This window comes from Zygosaccharomyces rouxii, assembly GCF_000026365.1.
Source record: "Zygosaccharomyces rouxii strain CBS732 chromosome B complete sequence".
Taxonomy (NCBI): Eukaryota; Fungi; Ascomycota; class Saccharomycetes; order Saccharomycetales; family Saccharomycetaceae; genus Zygosaccharomyces; species Zygosaccharomyces rouxii.
In genome coordinates this window covers 75,096-91,808 of record NC_012991.1, presented here as the reverse complement: position 1 = coordinate 91,808, position 16,713 = coordinate 75,096, and the positions used below count along the sequence as shown (strand labels likewise).

Here is a 16,713-nt window from a genome sequence, read left to right as displayed (position 1 = left end):
TGCGATGAGTTGTCGTAATGTGTGATTACACTGTTAGTATGGACAGAAGTTGAGTCAATCTCGTCGGAATGTCTACTCTTAAACATAAATTATACTACACATGCTGACATACTGTACAGTAGAGTATTCGATCGTAAGAGTATTAGTTGTTACGATAATCAATGCCAGTGGTGAAAAAGAGACGTACGCATCACGGTAAATCCTCTAGGATCCATCATCAATTACAGTTACAACAACAACAACAGTTACAGGTGAAGCAAAGATTTGAAAATTCTCGTCTAAGGCCCGAACATGTATCTGCAGTTTCACACGATGAGAGTGATACAATTTCATACAGATCACATCTTTTGAAAAATTTCATCAAATCAGGAGAATTTATAGATGTTTTAACTACACAATTGGTTCCATTAGATAAGATAAAGCCACCCGAAATCTTCAAGGGAATCACGCCAAGTCAGTTGGAAGGAAAATTACAAGTACAAAAGGAATCACTGTCACAGTTACAAGAAGTGCTTAATGGATTTAAATGGGAGTTAGATGACAACTCTAGTTTCTTAAAGGATAAACTCTGGTCGGCAGAATTGAATCTACAAGAACCTGACGAAATTTTGAAGCTGTATGAATCCAAATTTGAACTTAGGTCGCAGGAAAATAGTGTCGTTACTCATAAAGGTAAATTTACCCATTTACAAAAAGATCAAAGCCGTGCTCCTGATGGATATTGGTCTAATCATGCAAAATTGAAGAAAGAACTTAGAGAGAAGAAATTACAAATTCAATGGGAACAAGAACAGGAAAGGCAAAGACGAGAACAAGAGAGGAGAGCCCAAGAGGAGGAAGAATTGCGTAGAAAAGAAGAAGAGCAACATCAACAGCGGCAACGAGAAAGGGAACAGCTGGAACAAGAACACTTCCAACGGCAACAGCTGGAGCAGCAGCAGGAACAACAGCAGGAACAACAGCTACAGCCTGCTCAAGACGAGAATCAAGATCAACAGTTTCAGGAAGGTCCTAATGATTCCCAACAAGATGAGCAATCACCTGATGATGATTCAAAGGCACAGGTGCCTCCATCTCAGCAACAAAATTCAAATCCAAATATGATGGATAGTATATTCGGTGATTTCGGTAATGAGCCCTTCAATAATGGATTTGAAGATGAATTTGGTGATATTGATACCGCGTTCTTTTAATTTCATGTATAGATTAAATTACAACGTGTTATAATAACTACTATTATTTCCAGAATATATCGTTAATTTGACGAATTAAGCGTCCACTAGCTAATGCCACCGCTCCAAATGTTACTACCAACTGAACTACGATTAAACTCATACCTGCAAACAAATACCGGGGGCAGAAAATCTTCCAAACCATTAGATGTCGACGGAAAAATGTGACCCATACAAAGGAACTTAGACAAAGTACCGTATGATATACCAGTAGTAGCCCACAGTTTGAGACCAGTCTTCCCAAAAGAGTTTGAGGCTTGAGTACATCTGGAGGTTGTTCCCAAAGAGTTAGTAGCGCTACTGTCAAAGCCGTTATGATGAGAGGACCAAATGTGTTTAATACTATTGCCAAATGAGTCAGTGGGAAAGTAATAGTTTCAGAGAGTATAAATCCAACATCCCATTGAATAGCCGGAATAGTTGCTTGATGGCCTGTGCTGAAAAATTGTGAATATGATAGTAGCGCTAGAGCAAAGGGACCGACGATGTTCTCTTTTAATTTTAATAGATGGAAAATTTCAATAATGGAAAGCATTTGGTTGCACATTAAATACAATGACACCTGAGCCAATGGCTTGTTGAAAAGAAATATTCCCATTAGAGCATTAATCACTAACAGAAAATATTGGGCCCCATAGATATTGGAATAACCGAGAATTGTTGCTCGATGAGATTTGGTATCTGCATTATGGAGGTTGAGCTTAATGCAAAGTGGTCCCATCATCCACCCGATATTAGACGCAATCAAAGCGAATCCCGCTATTATGCGGGAGATGGTAAATTTTAAAACGGTAATATTCCAAGACCAGTCGGAAACACTGTTTTCCAATGCTGCCAATGTCCAATAGATGAAGTTCGTGAAAAGGAAACTTTTCAAGAAAATGTCAATCCAAATAGGAGCAGCCGCTTGATACGATGAGGAAAGATTGTAATAGCCTTTAATGCAGGATGGTATCATGGCTACTATCACCAGGCAGAGCCCCATGCACCATAATGAGTAATTGGTTTCAGTAGTAAAAGTGGGAGTACAGTATTCACCTTGTTCCTCCCGGCAAATAGTAATTGTGGACGCTATTCTCGTGCAGACCACAAGCACGATTGAATGGTATGCTCCCAGTAGACGCGCAAATCTTGTCAATGGGAAAGAATCAGAGTTGGCAGTTGATTGGCTCGCACCGGAGGCAGTTCCTTGTTTTTCACTGATAGTGGCGGTTAAAAGAGCACTGGTGGATTGTCTCTTGGGCACAAACACGAATTCATATAGGGTAAGCATACCAAGCGTAATAAGTAAGAAAGCTACAATTCGATCTTCCCAAATGGTGAAAGAGTTGGAAGTGAATAATAATGCATGGACCGTTAGAAGTAGAACGCCAATACGAGTCCAATATTCAGAAAGATCTTCGACAAATCTAACCACCATCCATTTGATGTTGTAGCGATCAAATATCGGTATGAACGTTCCTATGACAATACCTACTGCAGTGGCCAGCAGAGAACACCAAAGGGTATCACTGACAAATGCAGGTTGTTGGAACACGAAGAATACACCTTGGAAACAAGCATTGGAGATGAATATCATAACAATTATCCAGGGAACAAATTCGAAAACCATTTGACTCACAACAATAGAAGGAATCAATTTTGTAATAGTTAAGAGTAGGATTAAGGAAAACACTAATAGAGTTATTCCAACTCCGATACTCCAAAAATCGAATCTTGCCCATAAATCTTTACAGGTCTCTAGTAAATTGCGCTGGAAATCAAAGCCTAACTTAGGATTTTCCATAGCTAAATTCCAAAGGTGATCCAATTCAGCTTGTCTCTCCGAGTTTGTGACCATGCCGCTCACATTTTTATAGTTACTCAGTTGTTGCAAAGTAAGGCGAACATTGAAATCAAACTCTTTTTTGCTAGTAGCTATTTCTTCTAGGGGCCAACCTAAACTGTTGAAAGGTATGGGCAAATTCAATAAAAGCGATAAAGTAGGAACCAAATCAATTTGATTGACTTGTTTATAATTTTTACCCAAATCACTAACATCATAAACGTTGGGGTCCTCATTAGGTTGCCACATGTCGGGTCTCTTACTGTATAAAAATAAAGTACTTTCCAATTCATCAATTGAATCACCACCATGGTTCCCCGTATGATCCATACCATGATCCCCCATGACAATCAGCAAAGTATCCTTATCAATAGCGGCAATAATTTTCCTAATGAATTCATCCACTTGTAGTTGCTTTTCACGCATGGTAAAGTGGTTGGGTCCATACTTGTGTCCGACGTGATCTACACCTAGCATGTGTCCCACAAGTACATCCCAATCACGATGGCGGGTTTGTCCACCTTCTAATAGATGTCGTTCGAAATAGGACATCACACCATTATCGACAGTATCTAGATCCCAAACGTTTAAAGAAGGGTAAGGTTCACTCTGTGCAGAAAGGAACGGATGGAAAAGTGCACTCCAAGTATCATCACCAGCAAAATACACGTTTTTCTGTGCTAAATACAGCTGCTTGATCAAATTATCTTCTTCGATGACACTACCGTCGAAATTGGAGCCTGCGTCTATGAACGTCGGTAAGGAACCTGTGGTTAAACCTTTGAGCCGCTGTAGTGTAGTTGTTGGCGGATCTGCGATAAATTTGAATAACAGTGAGGATCCCTTCAAAGACTCGTCATTCCAAAGGGCCTTGATGTTATTGTGATAATTAGGATTATGCTGCGGATGAGATTCATCCACCGGTATCACGAAATCAAACCTCAAAGCGTCTATGACAAGTACAACGGCTTTATCAAATTTACCGTATTGATTAGGGAAAGGGGAAGAAACGTTATCCAATACTTGCCTCGTGAGAAGGAACCCTCTAGTAAAGAATGCTATGGCAATAAACTGTAATGCTGCAAGAGACGCTAGCAGGATCACATAAAGCGTATGGCATTTACGAAACTTCTGGATCCTTGACCTGTAAAGCCTTTTCTCTTCAACAGAGGTGCCTAGAAGGGATTTTCTAATTGAACGTTCATCCATTACAGGGCTATTAGGGGCGGGCTTAATTCTAGTGATGACCCTCTCCAGTGTAGATTCTACTTGCCTTTAGTCTTGCGCTTTCACCTGAAGAGCGAAGGGGAGAGTGGAAAGAAGTGAAGAACGTAAACCGGAGGGATAAGGAAAAAATACACCGAAAATCAAGAGGAAAGGAAAACAAAGGTTAACTCTCGGGACAAAGTGAGCTGGACTCCAAAAAAAAAAAGTAAGTCTATTCTCTCTTTGTCTCTTTCTCTTCAAAGAAAACGAAGGCTAGTCTGACATGTATCTGAATGTTTTAAAAATACCAGATAAAATGACACAATTAGCCTGTGTTCCTTTAGCACTTCGCTTCGTATTTGTTTAGCGCGTTTTTCCGTCCTCGAGAATGCGCTTTCTCCGACACAACGAGATATCATGATTCGATTCCGGATGGTTGAATCAAAGACACGTGCTCTTGCGTCGCGGCGGTACTTGAACTGGGCGGCTCGTAAATTAATCGGAGATAAGCAAATCACCCAAGTAGTTTCTAATCTATAACAATTTAATTTATTTTGAACGCTCCTCTCTTCGCAAGAGATTTTAGCTGGAAAGCAGTCCTAAGCTATGAGCAGAGTTACCGAGGTAGTGGTCGGTAGAGCCCTGATAGAGGAGACCTGATAGTACTTGTACGTGAATACAAGCCATTGAATGCTTTGAGTGAGGACCTGCTCGAATTTTTTGGGAATGTTTTCAGCTCTCAAGTTGAAAGATGAGTAGATAGAATGGCAGTTCATACCCCTTTTTATATTGAAAAAGGCTACCTAACGTATTTACCGCCACCAAGTTTAGCGTCGTCCCTTATTTTCTCCTTTTTTTGACATGTCGCTTTCCCCCACCCCCTATAGAGGTTTGCTTGGAGATAGCCGCCGAAATATCACGTCATATGTAGGAGTTTGGGCGCTAAAACAAAAGTGGAGGAGTCATGTTAAGGGTTGTGACTCCGCTACTCGTCACTTGCATATCACGTTCTGTGTTACCCTCACTTAGTGTTGGTAATGACTAATATCATGTGCTACGAAGGGAAGTTTCGAAAGAAATTTCCACAAAATTTTTGCACCCTGCCATCCTTACACTGCACCATAAGTAATCTCCCCATGCATTTCATACTTTCTTCTTGGCAACCAATCACTTTTAAAGGGCGAATTATTTCTCTCGTATAGAACACAACTTGGTGTACATTTAAATAATCAGGAGTTTATTTCAAACTTCGGAAATATAGTCTGAGCAAACTATTCCTTTGAATTTTATTGTGAAGCTTTGACTTTCAAGTCTGTTGATTACTTCTATGTCAAAGTATTTTTAGTGGCTGAAATAGTGGAATAAAGAAATAAGAGAATAAAACATTGACAGTTATGACTACCAGGTCAGCAAATTTGAATCCTAAACCTTCTATGCAATCATTAGCAGTGGGGACAAGTCGAGGGACCCCGGGTTTAACGACGCAGACAGTACAGGGAAGGCAGTTTAGACCTTGTGCCGATTGTACCTGTTCACCAGGACTTTTATCACGTCAGGGAAGAAGGTCTTCACTATTTTTAAGAAGACTAGAAAATACTAGAAGGAGATCTTCTAGAGATTGTTCTACAGCTATCGGTGGCGGCTCAGGCCAAGAATCCGTGTATTCCAGTGATTCACTGTGTCAGTCTACCAGGGAAGTGAATACCACTGAGCGTCTGTTGGCATTGCGTCGTGAGATGGTCAAACATGAATTATGTTGTTATATTGTTCCCAGTGAAGATGAGCACCAAAGTGAATATGTTTCTTCGGCAGACCAAAGAAGAGCATTTATCTCTGGTTTCAATGGATCTGCAGGCATTGCATGTATTACTAGAGATCTTTTGAATTTTAACACTGAACAACCAGAAGGTAGATCTATTCTCAGTACGGATGGTAGGTACTTCAATCAAGCATCTCAAGAACTAGATTACAATTGGACGCTTTTGAGACAAGGTGAAGATACCTTCACTTGGCAGGATTGGTGTGTTAAGGAAGCTGCAGAAATGTCACGCGGTCTTGGTGGTAAGACTGCTAAAATTGGTGTGGATCCACGTCTCGTTAGTCATGAATTAGTGGTCGCCTTCAATAGATTAATTACTCAAAAAGCTGGAGAAGGAGCTGATGTCCAGCTGGTACCCGTAGAAGAAAATCTGATCGATGCCATTTGGCCAAAGTTTGAAAGACCTCCAAAGAAACAATTACAAAGCGTAATTGCCTTGTCAGAAGATTATTCAGGTGAAAATTTTAAGTCTAAGAGGTCTAGATTGCAGAAACATTTGACCAAAAATTATCGTAATAGTGGTCCATTGGCAATTGTGGCACTAGATGAGATATGTTGGTTATTGAATCTACGTGGGTCAGACATTGCTTATAATCCTGTTTTCTTTGCCTATGCCATTGCCGATAGTGATTCTGTTACGCTTTTCACGGATAATGCTTTACATGCTGAAGTTCAACGTTACTGCGCGGATAACGAAATACAATTAGAACCCTATGACCAATTCTGGAATCGTTTAAGTGAAAAATCTCAGAAATTAGATCAACAGCAGAAATTTCTGATTCCTGATAATTCTTCGTGGCAATTGGTGCGTCATGTGCATTGTAATTACAAAAGTGTACATTCGCCCATTGATATTTTCAAATCTATAAAGAATGAAACAGAAATTAGGAATGCAAGACGTGCACAAGTCAAAGATGCTGTCTGTCTTACGCAGTATTTTGCATGGTTGGAAGATCAGTTGATTAACAAAGGTGCTCTGATAGATGAATATAGGGCAGCACAAAAATTGACAGAAATTAGACGTACGCAAAAGAATTATAAGGGAGACTCTTTTGAAACTATATCATCGACAGGTGCAAATGCAGCTGTCATTCATTACGCACCACCTAAGGACGGCTCATCTATGATTAATCCTGATAAAGTTTATCTCTGTGATTCGGGTTCTCAATATTTAGAAGGTACAACAGATATTACAAGGACAGTTCATTACGGTAATCCATCACAAGAGGAAAAGGATCGTTATACGCTAGTTTTAAAGGGACATTTAGCACTAGAGCGACTGGTCTTCCCTGAAGGTACTACAGGTTTCCAAATTGATTCAATTGCTAGACAACCGTTGTGGTCTCAAGGTCTTGATTATCGCCATGGTACCGGTCATGGTATTGGATCATTTTTGAACGTACATGAAGGTCCAATAGGTATCGGTGCAAGACCATCTCTCTTACAATACCCGTTACAATCTGGTAACATTATCAGTAATGAGCCAGGCTATTACAAGGATGGTGAATATGGTTTGAGAATTGAAAGTGATATGCTTGTGACACATTCAGGTTTGAAGTTTGGTGAAAAAAGATTTTTACAATTTGAAAATTTGACACTAGTACCTTACTGCCGCAAGTTGATTAACGTCAAACTGTTGACAAAGGAAGAACGTCAACAGGTCAATGACTACCATGCACGCATATGGAGTAGTATTGTCCAGTTCACGCAACCTCAAAGTATCACATTCAAGTGGTTGAAGAGGGAAACATCGGAGTTATGACCATGATTATGAGCATACTCTGCACTCTATACGTGTATACACATAATAAGATAACATTGTTACATTCCACCACCTTTCACCGTAGTACTGTATGGAAGAAAAGAAACTTTTTTTTTTCCTTTTCTTTTTCTCCACCCCGTTTAGTTTACTTTTTTCCGAGGCTGATTGTTCCTCTGACTGCACCCTGCGCCTAGCTGCTCGACCCCTCCATCCTGCTAACCTCTTAAAATAGTATGTTTCCCCGAAACAGGATATGCTCGTGTGCCCATAGTTCACATAACAACCGTCTGGGCCGTAGAAACCCGAAGACACATTCGTATATCCGCGGATTTAGCTTAAACAAGAATTACAATTACTACTTAGTTTCCCCTCTTGTGTTTATAGTTCTAATCTAGGTTAACCTTTTCCAAATCAGAATATCTTTTATGAGTATACTTAATCTGGTAAAAACATAACAACCGTTAGTAGAAAAGTAGGGCTAGGGTCAGGATTGCTCTAGAATTAATTTAAAAGAAAAAAAAAAAAAAAAAAAAAAGAAGATCGAGAGTAAGTTCTTCTTACTAAACTAGAGCTTAATACTACTTTTACCTTTCTTCATTGTACTGCAGTTGGTGAAGTAATAGGACGATAGGACAATAATAATAACGGTGTCAATAATAAAGACTCTTTTTTCTCTCTATTTCCTTTTCATTAGTGTAAGAATAAAAGAATAAGCGTCAGTTGCCTATCAATAGTTGTTGTAGAAGTAGTAATATGAGCGCTTACGAGAAGCAACCATCGCCAGTATCACCTCCAAGTTCTAACTCGTTTTCGTCCACATCGTCAAGGTCCGTGCCTGAGAGTGAACCAGCTGCATTTGGTGGGACTTCACCTGATACACATGCTAGAACCGATATACCCTCAAATGAAAAAAGATACAACGACCATGGCGAACATGGAGCAGTTGATGAATCACATGCATCTTTCCAGTCTGGTCATGCTTCATTAGCGCCTGAAGGTGAAGTCGATGCGACTAGAAAACTATCAAGAATTTACACGGGTACTCAACAAGATTTGGAAAAAATTTCGGTTGATTACACCGGATGTCCTACTATGGGTGGTGGCAGGCCATATCCACCTGCATTACCGTCAAAGGACGCCTATGAGGTTACATATGATGGGCCTGACGATCCAACGCATCCATTTAATTGGAGCATAAAGAAAAAGGTTTGGTTATGCTGTTGGCTTTGTCTTGATTGTATTGCCATTGCAATGGGATCGTCGATTTTTGCCAGTGGTGTTGAACAAATATGTGAAATTTACCACGTTATTCCTGTCGTTGCAATTTTGGGTATTGCACTCTACGTTTTGGGATTTGCAGCTTCGCCTATCATCTATGCACCTTTATCTGAATTATATGGTCGTAGAGGTGTTCTTGTGATTTCATCGTTTGGGTTTGCTATTTTCCATTTTGCAGTTGCGACCGCTAAGGATTTACAAACAATTATGATTTGTAGGTTTTTTGCAGGTTTTATTGGTGCTGCGCCCATGGCTGTGGTTCCGGCTGCATTTACAGATATGTTCGATACTAACTTTAGAGGTAAGGTGATGGCACTTTTCGCCCTTGGTGTCTTTGTGGGTCCCATCATTGGTCCCGTTATGGGTTCTTATATTGTTCAACATACAACTTGGAGATGGTTAGAATATGTTACCGCATGTTTTTCATCACTTGTTTTTGTTGGTATCATACTTTTTTATGATGAAACACATCATGCAACCATTCTGGTTAGCAAAGCATCTGAACTGAGGAAGAAGAGTGGTAACTGGGGGATTCGTGCTTCCCATGAAGATGTTGAACTGTCTATCGCGGAAATTGCTAAGAAGACAATTACACGTCCAATCTATATGTTATTTGTGGAACCCATCCTTTTCTTCATTACGCTTTACAATTCATTCGTTTATGGTATTCTTTACCTGTTGTTAGAGGCATATCCAATTATTTTTGTGGAAGGTTATGGATTAAAGAAGAATGGTGAATTACCATATTTAGCATTAATAGTTGGTATGTTTGTCTGTGCGGGTTATATTTGGTACTGTGAAACTGCTTATTTGCGTAAATGTAAGCAGCACGGTGGGTTAGTTCCGGAGGCTCGTCTATATCCAATGGTTGGAGCTGGTATTGTTTTCCCCATTGGTATCCTTTGGTTCTGTTGGACTGGTAACTATCCTCATAAGATTCATTGGTCTTGTCCAACAGTGGCTGGTGGATTAATTGGTTTTGGTTTACTTGGTATCTTCTTACCTTGCCTGAACTATATCATTGAGTCATATCTGATGCTTGCTGCTTCTGCTGTCGCTGCCAATACCTTTATGAGATCTGCCTTCGGTGCATGTTTCCCATTGTTTGCAGGTTACATGTTTCACAATATGGGAACAAATTGGGCTGGTCTTTTGATAGGATTATTTGCAGTAGCTTTGATTCCAGTTCCATTTTTATTCTTAAAATATGGTAAGAAGATCAGATTAAGAAGTAAGTTTGCTTACTCTGGTTGAATTTCGACCCTGCATTTTTGATTTTCTCCATTTCTTTTATGTTTTTTTTTCCATTTGTGTGTACGTATTCAATACCCTAACATATAATAATATATGTTTCTAATCCCTAATAAACATTTTTTTAATTTATCCATGAGTTTAAATTTATCACGTTGTCCAAATCGATTGGTGTGCCATTCTAGATTCACAGATGTGTTGAGGTTGTAACAAGCTATCCTTTAAATATCAGCCAGTTTGTGACGAACTAGCAATTGAAAGAGAAATCTAGTTGGCTGGCAGTCCAGATGGCCGAAAAAAAATTTGAAACAAAACAATGAGGCTATTTTCTAACAAGTGAACAATCAAGTAAAATCACGAGCACTTCGCGTGTGTTGTCATCCAAATTTGGACTTAAAACTGTCCGAGATTGTTTTCGTTTTTAGAGGTAATTTTTGTCTTGGCGCTTTTGCTTCCGGAGAAAACAAAGGACAATTTTTTCTTGGCATGTAGAAGAGCCAGCAGCTAATGCACTTTTCGTCGAACAACATGTTCCTAAAAAAGGTTTACGATCGCGACGCCAAGACTAATAAATGACGTGGTATATGAAACGTTGAATCTGTTCAACATAAAAACTAAGCGATCATGTTCGAACGTTCTTTCTATTCTGAAGGAAATAATTAGGAAAAAAAATAAACTCTTCTGTCAATTATGGTAAAATGCTGTTTCTAGTGCTTTTTTTCATCTTTCTACAACTACTCATAATACTATTCGTATAAGACCCCTCCTTCTTCTAATCAGTTCGTTTCGTTTGAGATAGCTTCTAGTCACATGCTCTGCTCGATGCAGAACAAAGCCTAAATTGTATAACTTGTATGTACGTATAATATGATCTTATATCTGTGTTACCCTCCTCAGAGTTTTTGAGAAAGCCGACCTTCGGTCCGGTAGTTTTCATGTTGAGGATCATGAATATTGGTGATGTCATCGACGACGGTGAATGTCATAGAAGTCCGCCCCTCCCCCCTCTCAATCTTCCTTCTTAAATAAAGTGGAGTTTAAGACTTCTCGACTCTCAACCAATTACTTATAACGCTTAGGACATATTGTAGATTAAAATCCAGTCAAAAAGTGTTACAATAATCGATACAATAGTTATCAACCATGATTGCACAGTGTGTCAGAAATGATAGCATGCTGCTGCTAGGACAGAGTCAGAGGTTATTTTCCCGTTGTACCGTTTTAAAAGAGAAGGGTGCTTCTTCATATCATTTCACCCCTCATTCAAGAGGATTTCTTCGAACATCATTACCTGATGATAAGCCACCAGTACTGTCACAGTTGTTCTTTAGTGTCGGTCAAAAAGAACAAGGTCAACATAGGAACAAAGCTCGTCAACTGCCACAACCACAATTACAGGAGAGGGACAATGTGAGATCCAAATGGTCAAGTTACACCATGCCGTCCAAGGAGGTACTAAAAGAACAAGAGGAAAAACAAAAGCAAGAGGAGAAACATGCAGCAGCGCCCACAGAGGCACCTTCTAAAGAAGCTGAAAATCCTGCAAGGCTGCGTAGAAGAAAAAATAGAAGAACGTTGAGACCTCGTAAGGCCCTTATAAGTTTAAGCCCTAGAGCTATGACCCACCTAAGGTCATTATTAGATCAACCTGAACCAAAGCTGATCAGGATCGGCGTTACAAATAGAGGTTGTTCGGGTCTTTCTTATGATTTACAGTACATTACAGAACCAGGGAAATATGATGAAATTGTGGAACAAGATGGTATTAAAGTGATAGTAGATTCAAAGGCTTTGTTTAGTGTTGTCGGAAGCGAAATGGACTGGATAGACGATAGGTTATCATCAAGATTTGTCTTCAGGAATCCAAATTCTAAGGGTACCTGCGGTTGCGGTGAAAGTTTTATGGTGTAAATGCATTATTCATGTGCATATTAGTTGTTTATTATTAACTATTATTTAATTTATTTATTTATTTATTTATTGTATAGCACTTCTTTGGTGGTAGAAGACAAACTGCCGGGTGCTATACATGTGTTCAGGCAAAGTTACTCTGGCGGCTAAGCGCTCCTTTTGGTCTTGTGAAAGTCTCGTGGTAATTTTAGATACCGTCTAGAATGATCTAGAAGATACCATGAAAGACTAGAATCTTCTAGAAGATGGAAGTAATAGAAGCTTTTTTTTGGCAGTTCGAGTTGCCGTCATCACGAGGAAAAAAATTAGGGGGAGCTAGAAATATTTGCTAGTATAAAAGAACGATCGAGAGACGGTAAAGGATTGGGAATTTCTGTATGGAAGAGTTTCTCCTGTATCACATAACAACAACAACAACAAAAGAGACATTAAAATAAACATGAACGACGAAACTCAATTTACTGACAGAGCATTAAGTATTCTAACGCTAGCGCAAAAATTAGCACAAGATCATCAACATGCTCAACTACAGCCAATTCATCTTCTGGCAGCATTTGTTGATACACCAGAAGATGGATCGGTTCCATTTTTACAAAATTTAGTGGAAAAAGCTCGCTATGATTATAGTACGTTTAACAGAACTGTTAATAGACATTTGGTTAGAGTCCCATCACAACATCCTGCTCCTCAACAAATTTCACCATCATATGCACTGGCGCAGGTGCTCCAAGATGCTGCTAAGATTCAAAAACAACAGAAGGATTCATTCATTGCTCAGGACCATCTTTTATTTGCACTGTTCAATGACTCTTCAATACAGCAAGTGTTTAAGGAAGCAGGAGTTGATGTGGAAGCAATAAAACAACAGGCATTAGAAATGAGAGGTAATCAACGCATAGATTCTCGTGGATCAGATACCAATACCCCATTAGAGTATCTATCCAAGTATGCTTTGGATATGACAGAACAAGCTCGTAAGGGTAAACTCGACCCTGTTATCGGTAGGGAAGAAGAAATTAGAAGCACTATTCGTGTGCTTGCTAGAAGAATCAAATCCAATCCATGTTTGATTGGTGAACCTGGTATCGGTAAGACTGCTATTATTGAAGGTGTAGCTCAAAGAATCATCGATGATGATGTTCCAACGATTTTGCAAGGTTCTAGGCTTTTCAGTTTAGATTTAGCTGCATTGACTGCTGGTGCCAAATACAAGGGTGACTATGAGGAAAGATTGAAAGGTGTTCTAAAAGAGGTGGAAGAATCTAAGACTTTAATTGTCTTATTTATCGATGAAATTCACATGGTTATGGGTAATGGTAAAGATGATGCTGCTAACATTTTGAAGCCTGCACTTTCAAGAGGTCAACTTAAAGTGATTGGTGCTACAACGAATAATGAGTACAGAGCCATCGTGGAGAAAGACGGTGCCTTTGAAAGAAGATTCCAAACCATTGAAGTTTTAGAACCAACCATTAGACAAACGGTTGCCATCCTTAGAGGTTTACAACCTAAATACGAGATTCATCACGGTGTGAGAATCTTGGATAGTGCTCTCGTTACGGCTTCACAACTGGCTAAAAGATACCTACCTTATAGGAGATTGCCTGATTCTGCACTAGATTTGGTAGATATCTCTTGTGCTGGTGTTGCAGTTGCTAGAGATTCTAAACCAGAAGAATTGGATTCCAAGGAACGTGAATTACAATTGCTACAAGTTGAAATCAAGGCATTAGAAAGAGATATAGATTCTGATTCCACTACGAAGGAAAGGTTACAACAGGCAAGACAAAAGGAAGCTTCTGTTCAAGAAGAATTGGAGCCTTTGAGGAAGAGGTACGAAGAAGAGAGACATGGTCATGAAGAGTTGACTCAAGCTAAGAAGAAGCTTGATGAACTGGAGAACAAGGCATTGGATGCAGAACGTCGGTACGATAATGCTACTGCTGCAGATCTAAGGTATTTTGCCATCCCTGATATCAGAAAACGTATTGAACAATTGGAACAAGAAGTGGCCGAAGAAGAAAGACGTGCTGGTAACACTTCCATGATTCAAAACGTGGTGGATTCTGATACAATTGCGGAAACTGCAGCCAGATTGACGGGTATTCCTGTTAAGAAATTAACTGAATCTGAAAATGATAAATTAATTCACATGGAGCGTGAGTTATCATCAGAAGTTGTAGGTCAAATGGAAGCCATTAAATCTGTTTCTAATGCTGTTCGGTTGGCAAGATCTGGCTTGGGAAATCCAAGGCAACCAGCTTCCTTCTTATTCTTAGGTCTATCTGGTTCTGGTAAAACTGAATTAGCAAAGAAAGTTGCAGGTTTCCTTTTCAATGATGAAGATATGATGATCAGGGTTGACTGTTCTGAATTAAGTGAAAAGCATTCAGTTAGTAAATTACTAGGTACAACAGCAGGTTACATCGGTTATGAAGAGGGTGGTTTCTTAACCAATTTGGTGCAACGTAAACCTTACTCGGTGTTATTGTTTGATGAAGTGGAAAAGGCACATCCTGATGTTTTGACGGTTTTGTTACAGATGTTAGATGATGGTAGAGTTACGGCTGGTAATGGTAAAACTATTGATTGTTCCAACTGTATTGTGATTATGACCTCTAATTTGGGTGCAGAAATTATCAATGCTCAACCGGGTTCGCGTATTCAAGACGCTACAAAGGGTCAAGTCATGAGCATTGTGGGCACCCATTTTAGGCCTGAGTTTCTCAACAGAATTTCAAGCGTTGTCATCTTCAACAAGCTTTCTAGGAAGGCTATTCACAAGATAGTCGATATCCGTCTCGAAGAAATTCAAAAAAGGTTTGAAGAGAATGACAAGAATTACAAACTAGAAGTGTCCCAAGAAGCTAAAGATTTCTTGGCTCGGTACGGTTACTCAAGCGATCTTGGTGCTCGTCCATTGAATAGGTTAATCCAAAACGAAATTCTTAACAAGTTAGCTCTAAGAATTTTAAAAGGTGAAATTCAAGACAAGGAGACTGTTAGAGTCGTTTTCAGAAAGGGAACTGCTCGCGGGACTGGTCGTTATGAAGACGAAGAAGAAGGTCTAGAGGTTCTACCAAATAGAGAAGCCGCAAACAAGAGCAACCCAGAAACCGTGGAAATGGATGTAGACGAAGAAGATCAGGATTATCAAGATGATGACCTAGACTGAATTGACCATAGAGATGGAAGGTCAGACAACTCTTCTACCTTTCTACATCCTTACTTCTTGTAGATAAAACAAGGGACTTTTTTTTTTCCTATGTATTGTTTTCGTGTATGTATAGTAATTATACAAATAATTCTTTAAAAGAAATTGTGAGTCGGTTTATGAGTAGGTTTCATAATGTGACTAGTTGAGGTTGTTTGGGTGGGTAGTGCGGGGGCTGCAAACCATGGGGCAAGAGATGGAAAGGAAACTAAACATAACCTAAAGCGGTTGGTGTTTTCCATAAATGGAGAAGATGTTTTCAAGTTAATGGAAGCTGTATTGTTTAATGGTATTACCTAAAATCATTCTATTGTCTCAGAAAGGTTTCAATCATGAAGAAATGAACCAAAGAAGAAATCATAGCAAAGGCAATCACCAAAAGGGAAAATCGATAAAGTGCAAAAGTTGTTTTGACTACTGTCGTTGCAGTGACGACACTAGAGCCACAATAAGCTGGAAGCACCATTCACGAACCATTATCACTCTGTGTTTACTTTTTTAGGAACAAGAGCGACAACGGCCTCCATAGCCGCTCAGAATGGCAACACGTCATCCCATTAGTAATTACCAAGAGCTTTATCCAAGAAAAAGAAAGAAAGGAAAAAGGAGTCGGTTTGGAACCTCATTACGAATTGTTCAAAGTTGGAGGATAGAACTATTAAGACCTATCCATTTTTACTTCCTACGTCACCTCTCTTTGTTCATCTGGTTTGTTTTATTATTATTATTATTATTATTATTATTATTATTATTATCTTGGAGGATAGAGAAGCGATGAACTGAGAGACAATAGCTATCTTTGTAACTCAGCTGTTACCTCACACGAGATTGGAGATTGAATGAAAGATAACTAGAGAAGGAGAGAAGGAGAGAAGGAGAGCATATGGAGAAGTATTTACTAAGAAATCTTCGTAGGAGTTAACGCGTTACACAAAAGCGAAAATAATAATAATAATAATAATAATAGAAATACGCTAGAGAAAATGAGTCATCATACAGTGCGCTTATCTCCTTGGACATAACGCGGGAAAAGGTAGTTCTCCCTCTGTTTCTAAGGAAACGGTTCTTTCTTTTGTTTTCAATTTCATTTTATGCTAATTTGTAATTAACGTTAGATCTAACCTGTATCTATTCTTCCCCCCTTGTCTTCCTCAGTGGAAACAGTATAAACCAGCGGCTGTGTCGATCGAAACTTTACTGTACCTAATTAGGTAA

At 39.3% G+C, this 16,713-nt stretch overlaps 6 protein-coding genes across 6 annotated transcripts; 5 read left to right on the top strand and 1 right to left on the bottom strand.

The window, feature by feature from the left end:
• Nucleotides 1-161: 161 nt before the first annotated feature.
• SNF6 (Snf6p) lies at nt 162-1,193 on the top strand (the record flags this gene model as incomplete). The annotated part of the gene is made up of 1 exon (XM_002494953.1): nt 162-1,193. The coding sequence occupies one exon, from the start codon at nt 162-164 to the stop codon at nt 1,191-1,193; it is 1,032 nt and encodes a 343-aa protein (XP_002494998.1).
• Nucleotides 1,194-1,236: 43 nt separating this feature from the next.
• On the bottom strand, nt 1,237-4,266 carry GPI13 (mannose-ethanolamine phosphotransferase GPI13; the record flags this gene model as incomplete). The annotated part of the gene is made up of 1 exon (XM_002494952.1): nt 1,237-4,266. The coding sequence occupies one exon, from the start codon at nt 4,264-4,266 to the stop codon at nt 1,237-1,239; it is 3,030 nt and encodes a 1,009-aa protein (XP_002494997.1).
• Nucleotides 4,267-5,657: 1,391 nt separating this feature from the next.
• FRA1 (aminopeptidase P) lies at nt 5,658-7,844 on the top strand (the record flags this gene model as incomplete). The annotated part of the gene is made up of 1 exon (XM_002494951.1): nt 5,658-7,844. The coding sequence occupies one exon, from the start codon at nt 5,658-5,660 to the stop codon at nt 7,842-7,844; it is 2,187 nt and encodes a 728-aa protein (XP_002494996.1).
• A 753-nt stretch (nt 7,845-8,597) lies between these two features.
• Nucleotides 8,598-10,376, top strand: TPO1 (polyamine transporter TPO1; the record flags this gene model as incomplete). The annotated part of the gene is made up of 1 exon (XM_002494950.1): nt 8,598-10,376. One exon carries the CDS (start codon nt 8,598-8,600, stop codon nt 10,374-10,376), a length of 1,779 nt encoding a protein of 592 aa, XP_002494995.1.
• Nucleotides 10,377-11,516: 1,140 nt separating this feature from the next.
• ISA1 (Fe-binding Fe/S cluster assembly protein ISA1) lies at nt 11,517-12,284 on the top strand (the record flags this gene model as incomplete). Its single annotated transcript, XM_002494949.1, has 1 exon — nt 11,517-12,284. One exon carries the CDS (start codon nt 11,517-11,519, stop codon nt 12,282-12,284), a length of 768 nt encoding a protein of 255 aa, XP_002494994.1.
• Nucleotides 12,285-12,723: 439 nt separating this feature from the next.
• Nucleotides 12,724-15,459, top strand: HSP104 (chaperone ATPase HSP104; the record flags this gene model as incomplete). The annotated part of the gene is made up of 1 exon (XM_002494948.1): nt 12,724-15,459. One exon carries the CDS (start codon nt 12,724-12,726, stop codon nt 15,457-15,459), a length of 2,736 nt encoding a protein of 911 aa, XP_002494993.1.
• Between the last annotated feature and the right edge of the window lie 1,254 nt (nt 15,460-16,713).